The 19,211-nt window shown below is 41.5% G+C and overlaps 1 protein-coding gene across 1 annotated transcript in view; it reads left to right on the forward strand.

Annotated features, from left to right (window-relative positions):
• snd1 (staphylococcal nuclease and tudor domain containing 1) overlaps positions 1–19,211 on the forward strand; it is a 178,402-nt gene that overhangs the window by 60,213 nt on the left and 98,978 nt on the right. Inside the window, exon 16 of the mRNA XM_084909460.1 lies at positions 1,706–1,815. Within this exon, the coding sequence (XP_084765586.1) occupies positions 1,706–1,815 (110 nt within the window). The remainder of the gene's footprint in view (positions 1–1,705; positions 1,816–19,211) is intronic.

Below are 19,211 nucleotides of genomic sequence, written 5' to 3' on the forward strand. Positions count from 1 at the left end.
TGATTTTTCTCTTCTGTCATGTATTTGTGAGTCCATCCTGAGGCAGTATATCTGTCACTCGAGTGAAGCTCATTAAATTAAACCTTGAGTCAAAGAGGGAAGAAAAGACCGTAGGAAAGAGCTGTTGCTTTATTAGCACAGCGCTCGAGGGTTGAACTCCCAACTGAATCTATCATTAGGCTACTCTGCATAAAACAATAGAGCACCAACCTGCTTGTTTTAGTGGTTAAGTGACACTAATTGCTTATTAATTGAAGTATTTGGAGAAAACTGGATGCAAACGAATACAAAAATAAATAAATAAATAAAGCTGTTATGTTTTTATATTCACCGTTTCCATTTGAATCTTCATCTGAAAGAGATTCCATGAGCGTTCACATCATCATGTATGAAAGGGAATAAAAGGAGGAGGAGGCGTCTCAGTCAATGAAACATATCTTCTCCAGTACAGGTTATACATGTACAATTCTGTTAAGAAATATACTCTAAAACACTTCTTCAGTAAAGACTCAGAGAAGAGAAACACACAGAACTTCTTGCTAGCAAGGGCAGCCTCCAGCACTGAGGTTCGCGCTGAGAAACTGCCCCGGTCTTTATTTATACTTCAGTGTGTGTGTGTGTGTGTGTGTGTGTGTGTGTGTGTGAGGGGTCAGAGTGTGACCCCATAAAGACTTCCCTAAACCTGCTGGTCTCGAAGTCCAGCAGTTCATCAAACCAAAAAGCACTTAGACTAAAACAGATATAGCTACGTTAATCCTACCGTAAAACAATAAGACAAGGTACGACCTCTTCCCATGCTCCCAGGATGTGGGGGTGGACGCCAAAACACCCTGGAAAGTCACAGACCCCCTAGGATGAGACATTCTTTCAATATGCCACCAACTATATACTTCTAAACACTAATGATTACATGCAAACTTATATCATTAAAAGATTATACTGACTACTAAGTACAATTTTCCTATTGACAAATTCAGTATGTGAACAGAGCCTTTTTTTATAAGACTAAGATCCTCGCATACATTCATGAACTGAAGGCTGTTTCTGGGGCACCTTTAAATACATAAATTCTCTGTTGCATGCATACATATCTTTTTAGTTTCATACTGGTTGATGTAGATATTCTACAGTACAAGCACCTTTATACCTGCTCGTTCCTCTTTCCCTTCACCTCTGCTCTCAGGCTTATTCGTTCCCATCTCTCTTCTATTTAAAAAAAACAACAACAAAGAAGCCTTTGAAAATATACCAAAGTTCATGTCATAGGATCCAAAGACAAAAATTTATTAGTGTAAATGTTTTTCTACAGAAGTGCTTCATGCACTCAGGTATGACCTCTGACAACCAATTATCCATTTAGCGCAGATCATAGTGCCGCTGGTTAATCTCTGTTTTGCCTTTGACGTACATTTGTACAATTGAGCGGCCAAACAATTTTTGACCTTTTAAGAGGGACGAGGAACGCGCTTAATGTGGTCTAAGCTGTCAGGAGCGCCTGGAAAATGTGGATGTAATTTGAGGGGTTTTTCTTCTTTTTTCCTCTAAATGATAATTTGACTCAGTCATGCCTTTTTTTAAAAATTTTATTTTATTGTTCTGGCTCTGCAAACCAAATAATGTTAAACCAATTTTGGGCATCTTGTTGTTCTTTTGAGTAGCAGCTGTGCTCACCTTTAACTCCTGCAACTGTTTTGTCTTTGGCCAGGTATTGAATGTCCACGCAGTTCCCGGAATACGCCCGGAGGCGTGCAGGTGGCTGAACCCTTTAGTGACGAGGCCATGCTGTTCACCAAAGAGCTGGTGCTGCAAAGGGAGGTAAGCAATGAAGTGGAACATTTTGGCCCCAGTTCTTATTGTTTCAAAGCCCAGCTCCATGTTGGGCACTTTTGATATTCTGCTGTTCTGGTGCTTAACTTCCTCTGTTTCGCTCTCTTATTCACAGTCTGAGTTTCAGTATCCACTTTGCAGCATTTTAGTTTCACACTTACACTTTAGTTTTACTTTACTTTGAACATAAGATCATTTTGGTTCAGAGATGTGAGAAGAATGTGTGTTGTGCTTTAAACAGCAGATGGGAGAGCAGCTCTTTTAGCTGAATTCTGCTATCGAAAAATCCAAGTTTTTCCTTCCTTCCGTCAAACCTAATATGAAGGCAGTTTGTCCATAGATGGGGCCACTAGCTTTAATAAGCTGATTAAATTGTTTACTCCCAAATGAGCTTTATTACAGGTGCATTAAAGTGTTGGCAAATCTCAACAAGAATTTTGACAGAAGTGGACACAATCCCAATCCATTACCCTCAAAAGCACACACACACACACACACACACACACACACACACACACACCCCCATCCTCCAGTGCTTATTCTAGTTTACGGAAAACTCACCTGATAGTGGATCAGTGCTCCTGGGCTTTAGAAAACTCCATCCACTGTGTGCCTCTTCATTCACATGCTAATAGGTTTTTATAGGAGGCAGTGAACGGACCAAAGCCATGATGGAACTAGCTATAATCCTGCCACCACTTATCCAGGACACATACACACACACACAGTCTCTCCTCTCTTTTTTTTAAAACTACTCCTCTCCATTCTTATCTCAGTCTTAAAGGGTTTTTTTTTTTTGCGTAGGGTGGCTAACTCCACTGTCCTCTGATGTTTAATTGTAATGAAAATGGAGCCAGTAGCCACCGTCACAGGTGGACCCGTGTGTGTGTTTGTATGCGTTTGAGAAACCTAGATTTTTCAGAACGCCTGGACTGTTAAAAAAGTGATGCAAACAACTGGGGAATTTGATAATAGAAGCGCAGACGTCGAGGAGCAGGTATATGATCTGAATTTTTATTGTTTTTACAGATGCATGTATACACTCTCATGCATATATGATTAAATCTACAAGATGCACACGGTCTTTGGAGATTACGTTTTCTTTACAGATTAAATTAAAGTCCCCCTGGAATGAAAATAGAGTTTTTAACCTCGTTCACATATCCATATGGCACTCCCCCCCCCCCCCTTTTTTTTTTATTTATTTATTTTTAACTCCCCACATCTGAACATTTTTACCATCAAGCTGCAGTGCAGGTGTGCTGTTTTGGTGCTTTCCTGCACTCTCTGTCCAACCGTGTGTGTGTGTGTGTGTGCGCGCGCATCTGGTTCTTTGACACTGTGGACATTTGTATGCCCAAATGATTCCAAAGTCTAGCTGACTATCAAAGCTGTTTTAAGACATGAAATGCTTATTTTGGTTGGGGAAAAAAATTGACTTTGAGGATTTGCCATCATGTACATAACCTCATCCATCCATCCATACAAGCTCATGCACACACTCTGACACACATTTCCTCCCTTGCCAGTCATTGGTGGTGTCAGCAAGTTTTTCACAGGTAGGTGGGAGTTAGCAGGAAAGACCGAGCCATATAATGAGTCTCGAGCCCAGTGTGGGGGCCGGCTGTTTGGCTGGCTGCACCGACCTCCTGTTTGGGCTAATATGAACACAAACACAGTCAAACTCTTGAGAGGGACACATTCAATTAGCTAACAATAGAGTTAAGCATTCACACATACGTAAGCTGTCACTTATTAGAAAGAAAGTTAGTAGATGATGAATCACTGAGTAGAAAAGTATTTTAATGACGCAGTCTAATGATGTCTCTTGAATACCTTGAGGGGAAAAAAATCTTTACATTTCAGTGAACAAATTGGCTCAAGTGCACATCTAGCTGTAAGAGAACACACGTGTGAGAGAAAGCTGGAATGAAGAGGTGACAGGAAATGTAGTCGCTTTATTGAGGCAAGCGAGTAGCTACAGAATTAAACCGATGATAGACAGATCGAAGAACTGGTTCTTGCCCTTGAATCCATCTTTTTCTCCATCTTTCCCATCCCTGCAGATCGCAGCGAGTCTAAATGAAACTGGTTATTAAGGTGTGTCTCACTCCAACGTGAATGTGGATCATTTGATTTCATTAGCATGGGATTCTGCTGTTGGTTCATCTCTGAATAGCATCTGATTGCAGCGGCTTTTGAGGCTCCTCCTAAGGTGGCCTCACGTGAATACCATTTGATTTTGGGTCTTGGTGGCGCAGCCATTTGCATTCATAAAATATTTTTCCTGCTTACGCTGCTCGACAGCCAATTTTAGTTTTCTAGGGCTTTGTTGAGCTAACGATATGTTGACTCAGTGGCCACTACGTTCTCCCACTCCGACACCTCCGTTTTTTGCTCTAATTAGCTATTTCTTTCTCTTTGTGGCCTTGAAATTGAGTTTGGTTGCTGGAATGAGCACGCAGTGCTCTCTATCTCTTTTTTCTGTTGTACCACTGTTCTGGTCCCCTTTCAAGAAATAAAATAAATCCTTTCTTGTCTTCAGCGTCCAGTTTGAAATCTTTGCCTGACATTTGCTCCCAGCCTTTTCTCTCCTTAACGCCCATTTCCCTCTACCCCCTCCTTTCCTCAATTTATCTTTAAACTGCTACACGGCTATGTTTTAATTTCTCTTGATACAGACATGCATAATTAATGTGGCACCCAGTGAGGGGAGAGGCCTTGGCTTCCATCTTAGTCTATTTACCCCCTCGCCACTACAACTACCGCTGCCACCATCATCACAGATTTCCTCCTGTGTCTCTCAGTTGTTTTCTTTAAAAAAAAGAAAAAGATTTCTCGCGCTTTCTGATTCCCCTTGTTTAAAAAAAAATAAAAAGAAGACTTTTGTGTTTATCAGCTCTGTCTTTCTTTATCCCTCTCTCTTCCTCACACTCTGTGTAGTGTTAATCTCTGACAGACACTGCTCCCGTTCCCAGCGTGGGACCAAAACAGCAGCATAGAATTCTGAGCAGGGGCAAAAAAAAAAAAAATGCATCGGTAAACACCACTCCCCAGACATTTCCTTTTTCTTTTCTGATGTCTTCCATTTAATTTGTCTCACCTCCCACCTTCCATTGACAAAAAAAAGGGAAAAAAGTCAATTCACTAGTCGCTGATTTTTCTTTGTTGTTTTTGCGTGGCATCTTCAAAAGCTCAACCTAACCAGGAGGCAGGGGAACGAAAGAATTTTACTGCATTGACGTTGGTTATGTGGGATGACTCAGCTAGTCTTGGGATATATTTAGAGTTGTAGTGTTAATAAACAAGATATTAGTTAGTGAAATAATATTTGAACCATCTCGGTGGCTCATTAAAATGCTGCAGGCCCAGTGATCATTCCAGTGAGATGGCTGCCGTGTGATCATCTGCTTGATACGTCAGATGATGCATTGTATTTTAAGGCTACTAGCTCTTAGGCTCTGAGGATTGAACCATTTGTTTCTGTTAAAACGCATCTACTTGTGTTCTTTTTTTCTTCTTCTTCTTCTTCTTTTATCTTTCAGTGTGTTTGGAGTAATCAACACAGGAAGGATCCCTGATTGGAACTGTTGGTGTTGCATAACTGCCTCACCAGGTGGGAGAGGAGGCAAGAATAAGACGGGAGGGGGGTGCAGGGATGGCGTGTTTGAGCTGGGATAAGAGCAGGCTAAGTGGACAGTAATATGTGATGCACTCTTCTGCCTACGTATACTGTCACTTCTATTGACCTCATTCAGTCTGGGTGTTCTCATCTAGTGTATACCGCTGACTGCCTACTCAACAACACTTACCTCTGTTTTGCATACATTTTAATAGCCTTTTCTCACATATATCAAGTTGAGAAAAACATGCACATTGACATAAAAAAAGGTCCCTTTCGTAGTGTGTAACCTCTCTGCCATTTAAAAAATAAAAAAAAATAAAAAATCATACTATAGATTAACCTGAGGTGACTAAGGAAACACACACCCAATATCAGTGGTGGCGACTTCTTGGGAAACCAAAGTACCTACCATAGTTTCAGTAACCATCCACAATAGATACAGCATTCAAATACAACAGTTTCATTCACTCGGATGAATTGCCTTCTGTTTGACTAAACCTGAAATAACACACAGTAAAAGCTACACATGATTATTCCAAGTGATTGCACATCTTCTTTCTTCTGAGCTTGAATTACTAGATACTTTGCAGTTTAAGAGAAGCCTTATTTTCATCTTGTACTTGAGCTGTATTTGACAATAAAAAAAATAGCTGAAAACATAGGAAGATATCAGTAATTTTAGCAAAAGAAATTTGAAAAATGAACCAGCTTTTTAACTTCCAAAGTGCTCACACACACACAGACACACACACAGAGCACTTACTTCAGTTTCTGTGTAGGGGTTCATTCCCTTGGTTTCACGTGGTGTCGCATGCTGTCCTAAACGTGGCCCCCTCGTGCCTAAAAGAGGTCCCCCAAACCCCTCACCCCCACCCGCATTTTCCACCTTGTGACACGAACACTGTGTGCATCAGGCTGCCATGGGTGGGGGTTGGCAAAGGCTGCCTTCAGACCTGCAGGAGGTTGTGTTGTGGAGCGTTGATGAGTCACTGTGCCAGCGTGGCAGCACAGATGCCTTGCTAATGCCTGCCTGTGCAGATCTCTCTGCTTTAATAACTGTTCTTGGTGAGCATTTTGATTAAATGCTAATAAACCCAATGCCTTTGTAATATGAAGAGGATTTTTGCCTTCTGCTCGCGTATAAAGGCACACTGTGGCAATTGGTTTATTGAAGTGTTACTTAGTGTGCCTTTTCTATTTGTCCCTGTACATCTGTGATCATTGCAACTGTGATCACTTAATTTAGCATTCCTCACACATACACCCCCTTCGTGGATCTGACCCCTTTTTTTTTTATATGTCCTATTTTGCCACACAGCGCCGCAGGACACCATCGAATTTCTTCACGTCTTCCATGCTCTCACATTGATTTCCGATCAAGCTTGAATTATTTTGGCGAGAGGTCGATTACACAAGTGCTGGATCTCACAGCCTTTGACCATGTCTGCTCCTCTCTTGTGCTCTCTCACACACAACTGCCCCCCCACAACTGTTCTGTTGCTTATATTGGCCTTGCCTTTGCTATCTATTTTTGACTCGAGTTTCTTTGTCATACTTCGGCATACTCGTGCTGCGTGTGCGCGTGAGAGACGGAGAATAAGTATACGCGATGAATAATTCATGGTGTGGTTTCCTGGTCAGCGAGACAGACTGTGGGGACGGTGAACTGGCCCTCAGGTCCTTTTTCCCCATCACATGCTGTAGTTAAACAAACCATGATTGCAGAAGGCAGCCCCATATCCAGATTACTGCTGCTTTATAACCACAGACAGGATCTGTCCCCATGCATTCATAACTCTGGCACTAGCCTAGCAGCATGACCAGTTTGGACTATATCCATACAAGAAATATTTAATGCTTCTCCTATCATATGGTAGCTTGTTGCCAAAAGCGGTTGCACACAAGTGTGTTTTATTAGCAAAGAGTAGCGAACGACCCATATGGCGTTTTTAATGGTTTTCATTTAAGAGATGACAGTAAAATAAATCTGAAAGGAAGCACAAAGTGTTAATGTTGTATTTAAATTTGACATAGATATTTGAAACCAATCCGATCTCAGTGCGATTATTTTGTTTCGGTTCTGACAGCAGATAGGTTTCTTACTTGGAAAAAACAAACAAACCCAAAAGCTCTAGCTGCATGACCTCTGCAAACCATGCAAGTTTGCAATTCAAAAAAAAGAGGAAAAGTTCAAGCTTGAATCCCACATTATGAGCGTATTGCTATTATTCTTGGTTTTAGTTAACTTCTGACCATAAATTTTGTTGCCCACAAAAGCTTGTCTGCATTATATTGGACTAATTGGTGTCACAGGCGGAGTCCAGCTTTTACTTTTGCAGCAGTTTGGAATTTAAGTACTGCTCTGCCTCTTTGTTCCCTGAAAGTAGTGAATTACGGTGCATTCGCGCCATCGCAGACGGGGAGATAAATGGGCTTGAATGGAGATGGAGAGAGAGGTAGAAACCTTCTCTCTGCTTTATGGTCACAACTCGTTTACAAGGGCGACCTTGTGTTTAGTGTGTGTGTGCGAGTCGGTGTGATGAAATTGCAACTTCATCGTCCACCCTGATAAGTATAACGTGCAAACTGTGCTAAGACTGCAACACGGTGCACACAGGGACCCACTGAATCCTCTTAGCCTATCCCCTACATGAAGGGCACTGCAGTGCTCTTCCACGTCAGTGAGGGCAATGGTATAATGCACTCTCTTATTGTCTTTCTCTACACTCCACTTCTTTTTATTCCCGCACTACATTTTGCTGCTTCTGGATTTTTAAACATAGAGTTGGGCAAAATGAAGGTATAGGACATGGAGTATCAGTGTGAGTGCTCACATTCATAGACACATTCCTTGAATTATTACTGAACCTAAGGACAGAAGACTGGATGTGTTTCATAAGGAATAGAAGCAGCAGGAAAAGGAAGTGGGGGGAAAAAGGCTTCCGTTGTCTTTGTCGTGTCTTTATTTGCACTTTCTCTACTTGTACTGGTCTATCTCACTTAAAAGGAAAATAGCCAAACTACATATTGGATTTTGGTCTGGCTGTGAATACCCGAGGCAGCCAGCCAGATAGCCAGCGGCTGTGTCAATAAACACGTCACTACTCGTCTTATTGTTTGGCTTCATTTATTCCGCCTTCCAGCTTGTTTGAATTTGTTATTATATCCCACCTGTCTATGCAGCGCTGTCAGGGATATTCAGAGATGGCAAATAAAGAAAATGATAATAAGAGCGGACTGACTGATTGAAATTCAAAAATGGGGCTTGCTGTTTAAAACTCAGAACAGAGCTGATGAAATATATGAATACCTTTTTATCTTTCTTGGATGCTGGTAATTAAAGCAATAGACAAAAGTGCGAAACTTAAACATGATCCTGAAATGATATTTGTAAGGTGACGTGATAGGCGTGGCATCTCTGGGTCATTTTAAGAAGGTTAATAGGGTTTTGTTTTAATGCTGCTAGTTTCATTCACTCACTTTGAACACACACAAACGCCCAAATCCTCATGCTGCATTGCCTTCTGAGCTGCTGGGTTGCTAGGCGCTTACCTAAACGCGAACATTGGTTGACACTGTAGCAAAAATGACACGCAGTTGGCATCGGAGGCAAAATTAATAGTGTCACGTTTCTTATCAGCAAATATATTATGCTCACAGTTGGGAGAATTCTGAAGCCATTTCCTTCTGAAGCACTCCTGAAATAAATGTCTTATTGACATTTGCACCTGGAATAATACTATAATTTGTTTGGGTCGTCTTGCAGTTTTCTGTGCTGCAGTTTGCTCTTGATAGTGTACAGTTCTAAAAATGGTTTATACTCCGTGTCCTTCACCGTGTGTCAGATGAATCACAGATGAGCCTGCCTGAGGAAATGGCTTCGGGTGCCTATGGTTTATTGATGTTCAGATTGATCCTATTCTGTTGATTCATAACATATTAACAGGTTGAGAGACGGATGCGTATTTATCTTTGTTTCTCCGCCATACATACATCAAATATATAGACTGGTAGTGTATGTATCAACTCTTGCAGCGTTTTGCAATCCATGCCATGTGTAGGGGTTTTGACAAGGAATCATTTGCGTGGAAAATACCCATAAATCACCAACATCAATGCAGTTTTTGTGTGTGCGCGACTCTGATCTCTGTGCTAATGGTTCCCTTGACAACACAGCAGTTGCTACACATCGACATCGTCTTGGCTTTAGGTTTAACCACAAGGACGTACAGGCGCAGAAGTCAGCAGCCATTATAAAAAGAGACATTCAGTCCTTGTGAGACTTCAAAACCGGAAGAGCTGAGCACTTACTGACATTCACACACATACAATCCGCTTGTAACCTTCCACACGCCATTAGTATTTTTGTGTCAGCGGTTCATGCCAGTTGTATGTTGCTTGCTTCCTTTAAAAAGTTTCCAAACATCATTGAGGTCATACGTATCTCGACCAACCGTTTCCTCTTTTCTTTTCCCTCTGGCCTTTTCCTCTGCCTTCACAAAGCTACCATTTATCTGTGCGTGTGTCTATGTACCCTGGCATGAGAAGGAATGTAGCTCCAAATGATCTGAATAAGTAAACGGCAAATAAAGGCCATAAAGAGGAGAGACTTGAAGAAGTAATCCTTCACCAGCTTACCCCAGCATAATGTCGGCACACCTGCACCTTTATCCCCATCTCAGCATCGCCTTGCATCTACCTCTCCTCTCATTCCATTTCTTTATATCCCTTACCAACAACAGAGAGGCTATCTCAGTGGCTGTGTCAGCGATCAGCATCTCTTCCCTCCCCCTCCCCCTCCCTTTCCCTCTTTTTCTATGTTTCCCAGAGGACAGTCGGGGGCATAAAGGGAAGAACAAGCCTTGCAAAATCTATTCAAAATCCAAACGGAGATTGGGCTCTCAGCTTTAAATTCAGCCAGATAGAGCTAATGGTAGAAGTGGGCGACAGGCAGGAGGCTGTGTGTATAAGCATACTTCGATTGAGGCCAACTATAGAAATGTAGTTTCTTTAAACCCCTTTTCTGGCTGAATCTCTCTCTCTGAATGTGCAGGGGTGTATGCAGGGTAAGTTCCCAGAAAGGCTGGCGATAGCGCTGCAGTTTCTTAAAATGCTCCCTTTTCCAGGAGAATTTCCCTTAAAGTGAGAGTGTTTGCTGATGCTCGTGCTGCTTCCAAAGCCTATGGTAATTTATCTTTTTGTGACATTCATTAAGTCATTTTATTAATCTTAGTGGTGGCCGGATGTATACCAGATGTACAGTTAGACAGAGGTTGGGAGTCAGAAATTGAATTAGGAAGACATGGAGTGCTTATATTCCTCTAATTCCCTGATGAAGTCCCGCCTCTCCCAGGTTATCTTCTGTTCTACTGATTTTCAGTTCTCAGTGTGTTTTCCCAAAAGGTTTCTTTCATTGCACATTATCAACAGCTGGGTTCCCTGTTCATACTCCAAAAAAACAAACAAACAAACCAAAACTAGATTGAAATAGGTTTAGCATTCTCCTACTATGTAATGTTTTGTTAGCCTTTGGTAGTTCTGCATCTGAGACTAATGAAGGCTGTAGTTGTTAGGGAGCTGTGGTCTTGTTAGCGCAGTGGCCTCTGGTGTTTCTACACTGCTGACATTTAGCACCACTATTACAGTGGCCCCTCAAATAATGCCTGTTTGGAACGGGCAGATTGCATGCTTGCTTTGACATGACTACAGCTGTGATAACATAGACTATAGTGGTAGTTTATAGTTACAAACATAGCATACAGTTTGATCTCAATTAGACAAAATGTCAAATGCAGTGAGCGTTTAGCGTTTGCTAACAATCTAATGTGCGATCCTTTAGTGGTGTTGTCGTGCCCAAATTTCAATGCCGAGTTCCCCACAGGTTTTGAATTTACCTGCGGTGGCGGTGGTTGTGGTGATGGTGGTGGGCGGCAGCACAGAGTATGACTGATGTCCAGGCCGAGTCATGCAGTTTACCGAGGGTGTAAGTAACCCCGCATGCAGGCGGTCATTAGTAAAGAAAAGCTAACAGTAAACAGCTTTTACCCAAAGTGTGACGATGGCACTACACATGCTAAGTAGCTCAGATGAACAGTTATTGAGAAAAGCAGGCACATCTACAGAGACTCCTTCATTTATTAGCCTGACACACCCACAGACAAACGCTTATTTCCACATACATGTTATACTGCCACTCCATATTGTTAATTTGTCACCTCATCACAACTTGTTAGCCACTTTTGGCTGAGAATTGACATCCAGGAACACATAGAACACACACAATCACACACACAGTTATTATCTCCTGGAACAATACTAATAGATGCATGTACTGCTGTGAGCAAACAGTTTGTGCCTCTGCTGCCAACAGAGTAGGATGGTGAATAGTTGCCAAATCTCCTCTACCCTGAGCCTCCTCTATTTCTCCTCTCCCCAACAAAAACCCTAACCTTTCTGTGCCTCCCATTTCTGTTTTAATCTTTACTTTAATCATTTTCCTCTTCTCACTCTGTATATTCTTCCCATGGGCTGAACCACGTCCTCTTTTTTTTTCTCAAATCCCCTTTGCACATTACCACTCTGTTGTGATTTTTCCGTTTTTTTTCCCTTTCCTGGGCTCACCAGGCTCTGATGTTTACACTCTTCGAGCACAAACTTGGTTTGAAGTTGTTTTTGTTGCAATAACAACAAAACTATAATTGATGGACAAACACAAGCCTGTCTGCACATATATGCCTTTGATGTGTCCGGTCATGTTTAATTAGCTGGAGTTAGAGTGGCGAGGGGGAAAGAGAAATATAACTCCCTCGCTAATTATTGGCTCCCCCGTCGGGCAGGAACTCTCATATCAGCCGGGCTGTTGAGGTCACGTACAGCTTCGGGCCACATTGCCCCCGATTCACCTGCTCTCGAAAACATCTTTGATCTGAAGTGCTTTAGAAGTCCCTGAAAAAGAATCACTGTTCAGGGTATCTGCAGTGCTGACAATAGACTGTATATAAAAGGTGGACATATCCAACGTGGCATCACCCGCTGGGTAGAGACGTTTCACTTTGAAGCCCTTCTTGGTGCTTTGAAACTTCACGTGTTGAGCAAGGGGATTATTTCACTGAGAAACTGAGGGTCATCGTATACTTATGTGGTAGGGAGTAGTCGGTCGCTACCCTAAAGCATGCTCTGCTTTACTGTCCTTTTTTGGCTCTAATGGGGGGGTCATTATTTACAACGTGAACATCACATTGAAACTGGCGACTGAAGCCATAAACTCATCAGGAAAATGTTTGGGGAGATTAGGTTAGCAGTGTGGTCATTTTCTCTTTGGCTTCTTTACAGTTTGACTTACTTTTGTAACCAAAGGAGTCGCCTCCTTTATAAATGATGCAGGTTTGAGATAATTTAATATTGGTTAACTTTTTCCAAGTAGCTTCGTCCCATCTTTATACGTCACGTTTAGTGCTGGAGTGGCAGTACTGCAGAAAATGCCATCCTAGGGTCTTTCCTGACTCTGATGGTTCAGTCCACTTTAGTTATTTATTAGATAATTAAATCAAACCACTTCTTTTTCCTTCCACATGTTAATGTTATTTCTTAAACATCAAAATGTTAAAAATTACATTGATTTTTTTCACCTTCCGCTGACGTTCACTTAGGCTGGTCCCACTGCAGAAGATCTTACAAACGTAAGTTTTTGTGTGTCTTCTGACTTCAATAAACTGCCACTGGGTCTTTTTGCCTGTTTTCTGAGATGACATATGCTTTGATCAGTTTTTCTGTGGAGGTGGCATAGTTAGACTGCCACAGGTTCACTCCTACAATCACTCCTACACAAGCACTTTCACATAGACAAACATGCTGTCACGCATCTGTGTTTCAGTTGTTACAGGGAGCCAAATTCAGCCCTAAGATAAGAGAGCAAAAACACACTGGACATCACAGCTTTGCAGAACACGTCACTGCTCTTTTCCCTCTTTAGACCGAACGCTAAACAGATTTATTTGAAATCCGAATTAAAGGGGATAGAGAGAGAGAGATGTTTGCAAAAATATCGCATTGTTTCCCTGCCACATCAGATCTGCCATTAGATATTTTTTTTCTTCAAAGTAAGGGCTGCATTTTAAGTAGGCATGCTTGGAGATGATGTTTATTTGGGCTGCATTAAATCTTTTGGATGGCATTAGTGCCTGAATCCACTTCCCCATGAAAACAGCTTGCGAGCTTATTTCCCCTCCCTTTCTTTTTTTGAGTATACAGGAGCTGCATTTACATTTTATTCCACTTAGATTAAGTTCTTAGCAAAGTCTGACAATTTTTCAAATACCCCCTACTAAATGTTAAAAACTCAAGTGAGGGGTGGGTTGGACGCCACTTTGTACAGTGCAGTGGGGCTTAAACTATAGACTGCAAACAGAGACTGACTATTGATTAGTTTGATCTTTAAAGATCACTGCTGACCCAACCGCACACACACACTTAAACACATGCTGTATTTTGCTGCAGCGACTGAATAATTTCGGCTCCACGTGAAAGCTGTGTTTCAGCCCCGTTGTTGCACGACGCAGCTTGTCAGTGCTTTCCTCTTGACGTTGCTTTCCTTTGCCATTCTGTGCTCAGCGGTGCACATTTTCTCAGCAAGTCTTTCATATTAGCACACTGCTTGTCATCTTGAAGTCCACATCAGAGTAAATGCATGAGCCTACAGTTACTACACAGTGAACGCTGAGCTCTTCTTTAAAGTACACAATAGGGGCTTCTTATTTATTGCAATCACATTGTAAATTCTCCTTTCAGCTTCATTGCTCTGTGTTCTTATCCCTCCCCTCTGTCTGCCTCTTTTTCACACTCCTTTTCTTCTTCTTCTTTCCCTACGTTCCTTCTTACATACGACGCCGCTGACCTCTGACGTGCCAAATTGGAGTGTCATAGATAATTTGAATTTTTTGCCCTCACCGTTGAGCTCAGTTCATTCTCTCTCCCTTGTCCGTTGTTGTTGTTTTGTTTTCTTCCCCCCTCCTCAGTTTCTTCTTTTTCTTGTTCAGTACAGGACACCATTTTGTAACCCCGCTCCCACCCCTCCACAATCACCAAAATGTCTATGCTCAGATACACACATTGTCACCCTTGAAAAGATGAAGTCCCAGAATGCTCTCCATAAACTCCATGCACTGCTAGTTGCATTGAGTATCAGTCTTCTGGTTTGCAAGAAAAGCTTCCTTTGTCCTCATTTCTTCCCATGCAGCGTAAAAGCAGAGATTTTCTCAGTAACACTTTGTGTATGGGCTTCTTCTGGTCTTTCATGGACTCTTTTGCGTGGAAACGTACAAAGATGGAGGGCAAAAACACAAATACAGTTCTGAAAAGTCACATTGGTGTTCTAGTCGTGTGGTCCACACATGACAGCATGAATCTAAACGAATGCCTAAATGGCTAAGAAAATTAGAAGAAGTGAAGAACGTCTCACTGCAGTCACTTCACGACATATCTATGCTACAGTATACATGTGTGTTCTCTTTGGCTTGATAATAAAAGTGTCAAAGAAGTGCAAATGTAATTTTCAGAAGATCAGGAATATTGATTATAAAGGAGGTCAGCGGTCAGAACATTTGCTTGGCAGCTTGTGCATATTTCAGCGCTAAATGGGGAGCCGGAGCTCGTTAATACATTTCAGGGTAAACATATCAAAACAGTTCAGTAAAGATGACATAAAGGCATCTGAACCGCGTGGCTTTGGCTCTTGTGCGTTTCTGTATAAACGTGTTTGTGTGGGTGAGTGAATGAGGTTTGATCCTGAGTGCAGTCTCCTTGGTGATACTGTGCCTGTGATGATGATTTCTCTCCAGGGCGTAAATCTCAACAAGCAGTGAAATTAATGGTCAGTGGCTTCATTTCCCCCCCCCCCTCTCTTTGGTGTCTATGTGCGCACGCGTGTGTGTATTTATGTCTTTATTTGTGTTTAGTGTGCGCACAAACACCTCAGCATACCCCACCTCACATATGTCTCAGTCCCCTGTTTGTTGCTCTCAGTGGACATGATTTAGTACACACACAAAAACACACACACACACACACACACCTAAGACTCAACTGTTGGATGGGATCATAAAAGTAAGGCTTCATCGTCTCTTGCTGTTAAGAAAACAGGGATGTTTTTCACCCACCAAAAGGGCAATAAACTCTGTCTCACAGGGAGTAACACACTTGAGCGGTTAGCTCGTGGGGGGAGGAGAAAAAAAAAAAAAGCAGCCCACCTGTCATTCACTCTCGGTTACAGCAGCAAAATCTGTGGGAATTCGACCACGGTGTATGTCAGTCTATTGGCATACACCTATTCAACATTACAGCGTCAACTGCACTAGGCACATTGCCAGCAGGATACTGCGATGAAATTTCTTCTTCTGCCTCTGTTGACCTCAGTAACAACAAATCATATCACCAGCTGGTCACTGAATATGGCTATTTGCATCCATTTTCACACAGCTGAAGCAGATGCACCGGCACGCATCCACTTGCCTTTCCTCTAATCCACATGCACAACTGTCACCATTACCTTCCTTAAACGTTCCTTGATATTTCAAAATGAATATCTACAAAGCAAAGCTCGTAAAATGCATTCTCAATGTGGCGCGCATTCTTTGTGTAGTAATGTTATTAGTAAGGATAATGCAGTAAAGCCAAATGATTAACACAGAGTAAGTCAATAATCCAACTCCCTTAAACCATCAAAATTTTGTCATAATAAGCACGTCCCTACTTTATTCTTCTGTCTTTGTGCTGTGGTTTGCCGTTTCCACCTTTGACTCTGCTCTCTGTTACAGTCTCTCTATTTGACATTAGGACCCAACAACTCTTTGGCCCTGACTCATGTTGACTCACAAGGCAGCACGCTCACAGGCCTGCTTAGAATATCCTCTCCTCTGCTCCACTAGCACAGTGGCTAGTGTTCACACAGAAATCCTAGAGTATGCACCGTGCAGCACACATCCTTCGCTTCAACCGGGGATTCAAGGCAGTTTGCATACTCGGTTATTAACAGGAGTATATTTTTTAGTACTACTAACTAATCCATAAAAGAAAAATGCAAGGTTAAATGTTGCGCTTATGGATATGCAAATTGTAGAGTTGTCACAAAAAACAACACTTGAACGTTAAGAAGCAACACCTTTGGATTTTTTGTTGTTGTTGTTTTTTGGGAGACATTTTGCAGATATGTTTTTGAGGAGTTGGCTTTTGCATGCCTGATGCTGTTGATTACAATGGCTGTAGGTGTAGGTTAAAATTAAAGAAATACTTTTACTCGTCCCAGCTTCTATACTGCACGGTAATTAACATGAGGAAAAAAACCTAATTAAAAGATTGCATCAAAATAATTGGGTTTTGAAATGTCCTGCAATCCCCTTTTAGTTTAAAATGAACTACTTTAGTCTTTCTTTTTTTTTTTTTTTAATTGAATAGAGTAGCGAGTATGTTTACTTTCCAGCAGGTTTAAGTACTTTGACCTTTGACAATGAAAGCATACACACCTCGTCCCTGCTATTTCATTTCATTCCTTTCTGCTTTTATATTCCTGAGTATCTCTTACTCAAGCACAGTGGTCCATTTCTTGTATCAGCACTTCTCATCTGCTGCACTCTGCTATGTAACCCACCCCCTCCTCACACACACATACTCTCCTTGTGGTGCAGTTCAGGCCATTCACCAATCATGCGAGAGCCATGACGGCCAAGTTATATATCCCCTATTCCATCTGTAGCTGGCACTCTTGCATCACATTTGCTCTGTTTCCTTCTTCCCCAAGTGCCTTTGCTTTTGCTTTCTTTCACTCTTCCTGAATTCCTTTCCCCTCTTTTGGTAGCTCTATTTCCATCTTTTCCTCATTTTCAGGTTAGTTCTTTTTCAATTGCTTTTCCTCCATTTTTTTTTCCTTTCTCCCACCATGCTTATCTTTCTTTGTGTCTTTTAATTAACCTCTTCTCATCACTTCCATGTTGTCTTCTGTATTTCTTTTAGTCTCCCACCACATCGAGTTCTGCCACATTTTTCTGCGTACTTATTTTCTGTGATTGCTTTCTGCTCTTTGCTTATTATACTTGTCTGTTTATCAATTTTTATCAAATTTCCACCTTCCCAATAACTTATTTTAAGTAATCTGTCATGAAATCTCACTTAAAATGTCTTTGATATATCTTAGTTTCTATATCATTACATCTTCTTTGTCCTCTAAGTCGTCTCCCTCCCTGCCCTACAGGCTCGGTGAGCTGTGGTTAAATAGGTTCATCTTACCCTGCTTCCTCTTTCAAATGGCTTCATGATTGCTAATGAAGCACATAAACAGGAAAAGGAAAAAACATGATGTGGAGGAGCAAGGGATGTGGAGAAGTGTTTTCCATGGAGACGGGCTCTTCACCGACTGGCAAGCTGATTGGCTGATTGATGACCCTGTAGCCATTTTGACCGATTAGCATGATGGAGCCTTTTATAGCACAGTGCAGCTTAATATGTGATCACATTGCACAGCATACTTTTCTCTTTCTACTTCTGGGTTGAACAGTGTGATGAAGCATAAGCCCCATCCTGCTATACCTCACTGGGGCAAAGGAGGTGTAATATAGCACTGCCAAGCATATGATAGACTGTCATGACAGAGCTGAATGCGTAATATGGTGCTTACATCTGTCCAGTTAGTTACAATCCATCTAATCCCACAACATTATCTATTTAAAAAGAGCGTGCTGATCCTGCTTTCTTACACTTGTTTGAACATTCCTCTCACACGTGTCCCATTAGAGACAATCGGGAGCTCATTGTCTGGATTTGCATAGTTATCAAAACAATTACAAGTAAACAAAAGATGTGGGAGACAACGGCATGCAAACTGAGATATGAGAATTAGCTAGAAATGGTCAGTACAAGATGAAGTGGTCACATTAACTCTTCAATTTAAATAATTCAACTTGCTATCTTTTCTTTGTGTTGCAGTTCTATACGTATCCCAGCACACTACAAAATGAATATATGGCAGAAAAAGCAGGGTAGGATAGCAAGAACTGTTGCTGATTTGATCTCATTTTTGTCCAGGTGGCCTGTCTGGACAGCCCTGGATGCACTGCAGTAGGTTAGTTTTTCTCAAGTTAGTCATATTGGAACATAAAATCTATTTTTTTGTATTGTGTATCAGGAGATTCTTTCCTTTTGGGCTGCCTCTAAATATTTCCAGCTCTCATCGTTTTTGTCTTGTTTTATTTTTTTTTCTCCAGATGTCTCTTTTCATTGGGATGGTTATATCATACCCCTGTAATGTACAATGTTAGACCTCTAAATTATACATTTACATTACATGCTCCTATTCTACAACAATTTGATGTTTCCAAGCACAAGACATCTGCTAAAACATTTGTAAAAAGGTGTGCTTTGCTGTGTCCTTCAGCAGTCTTTTTTGACCTCCATTTCTTACACCAGCACACTTCATCTCCATCTTGTCCTTTTCAAATTTTTAGGAACTGGACTTTTACCCCTTCAAATAAACACCAGTCTGCTCTTCTGTTAGCCTCTATTGCATATTGAGCTGATATGCTCTCAGCTTATGTCACACTCCTTTTTTTTGTTTAAGATTTAACCTCTGTCGCTATACTTCCTGTGACACAAAGTTGGAAATGACACCTTGTCGAAGAGGCAAGTTCAGATATTTTAGGTGCTCACCTCACAAGTACTACTTTTAACCAGCTTTTTATTTGCCACGCTTACTGATTATGTAAACAGGTGTTGT

Source organism: Perissodus microlepis, chromosome 17 (assembly GCF_051167445.1).
Source record: "Perissodus microlepis isolate ML-2025 ecotype Zambia chromosome 17, ASM5116744v1, whole genome shotgun sequence".
Taxonomy (NCBI): domain Eukaryota; kingdom Metazoa; phylum Chordata; class Actinopteri; order Cichliformes; family Cichlidae; genus Perissodus; species Perissodus microlepis.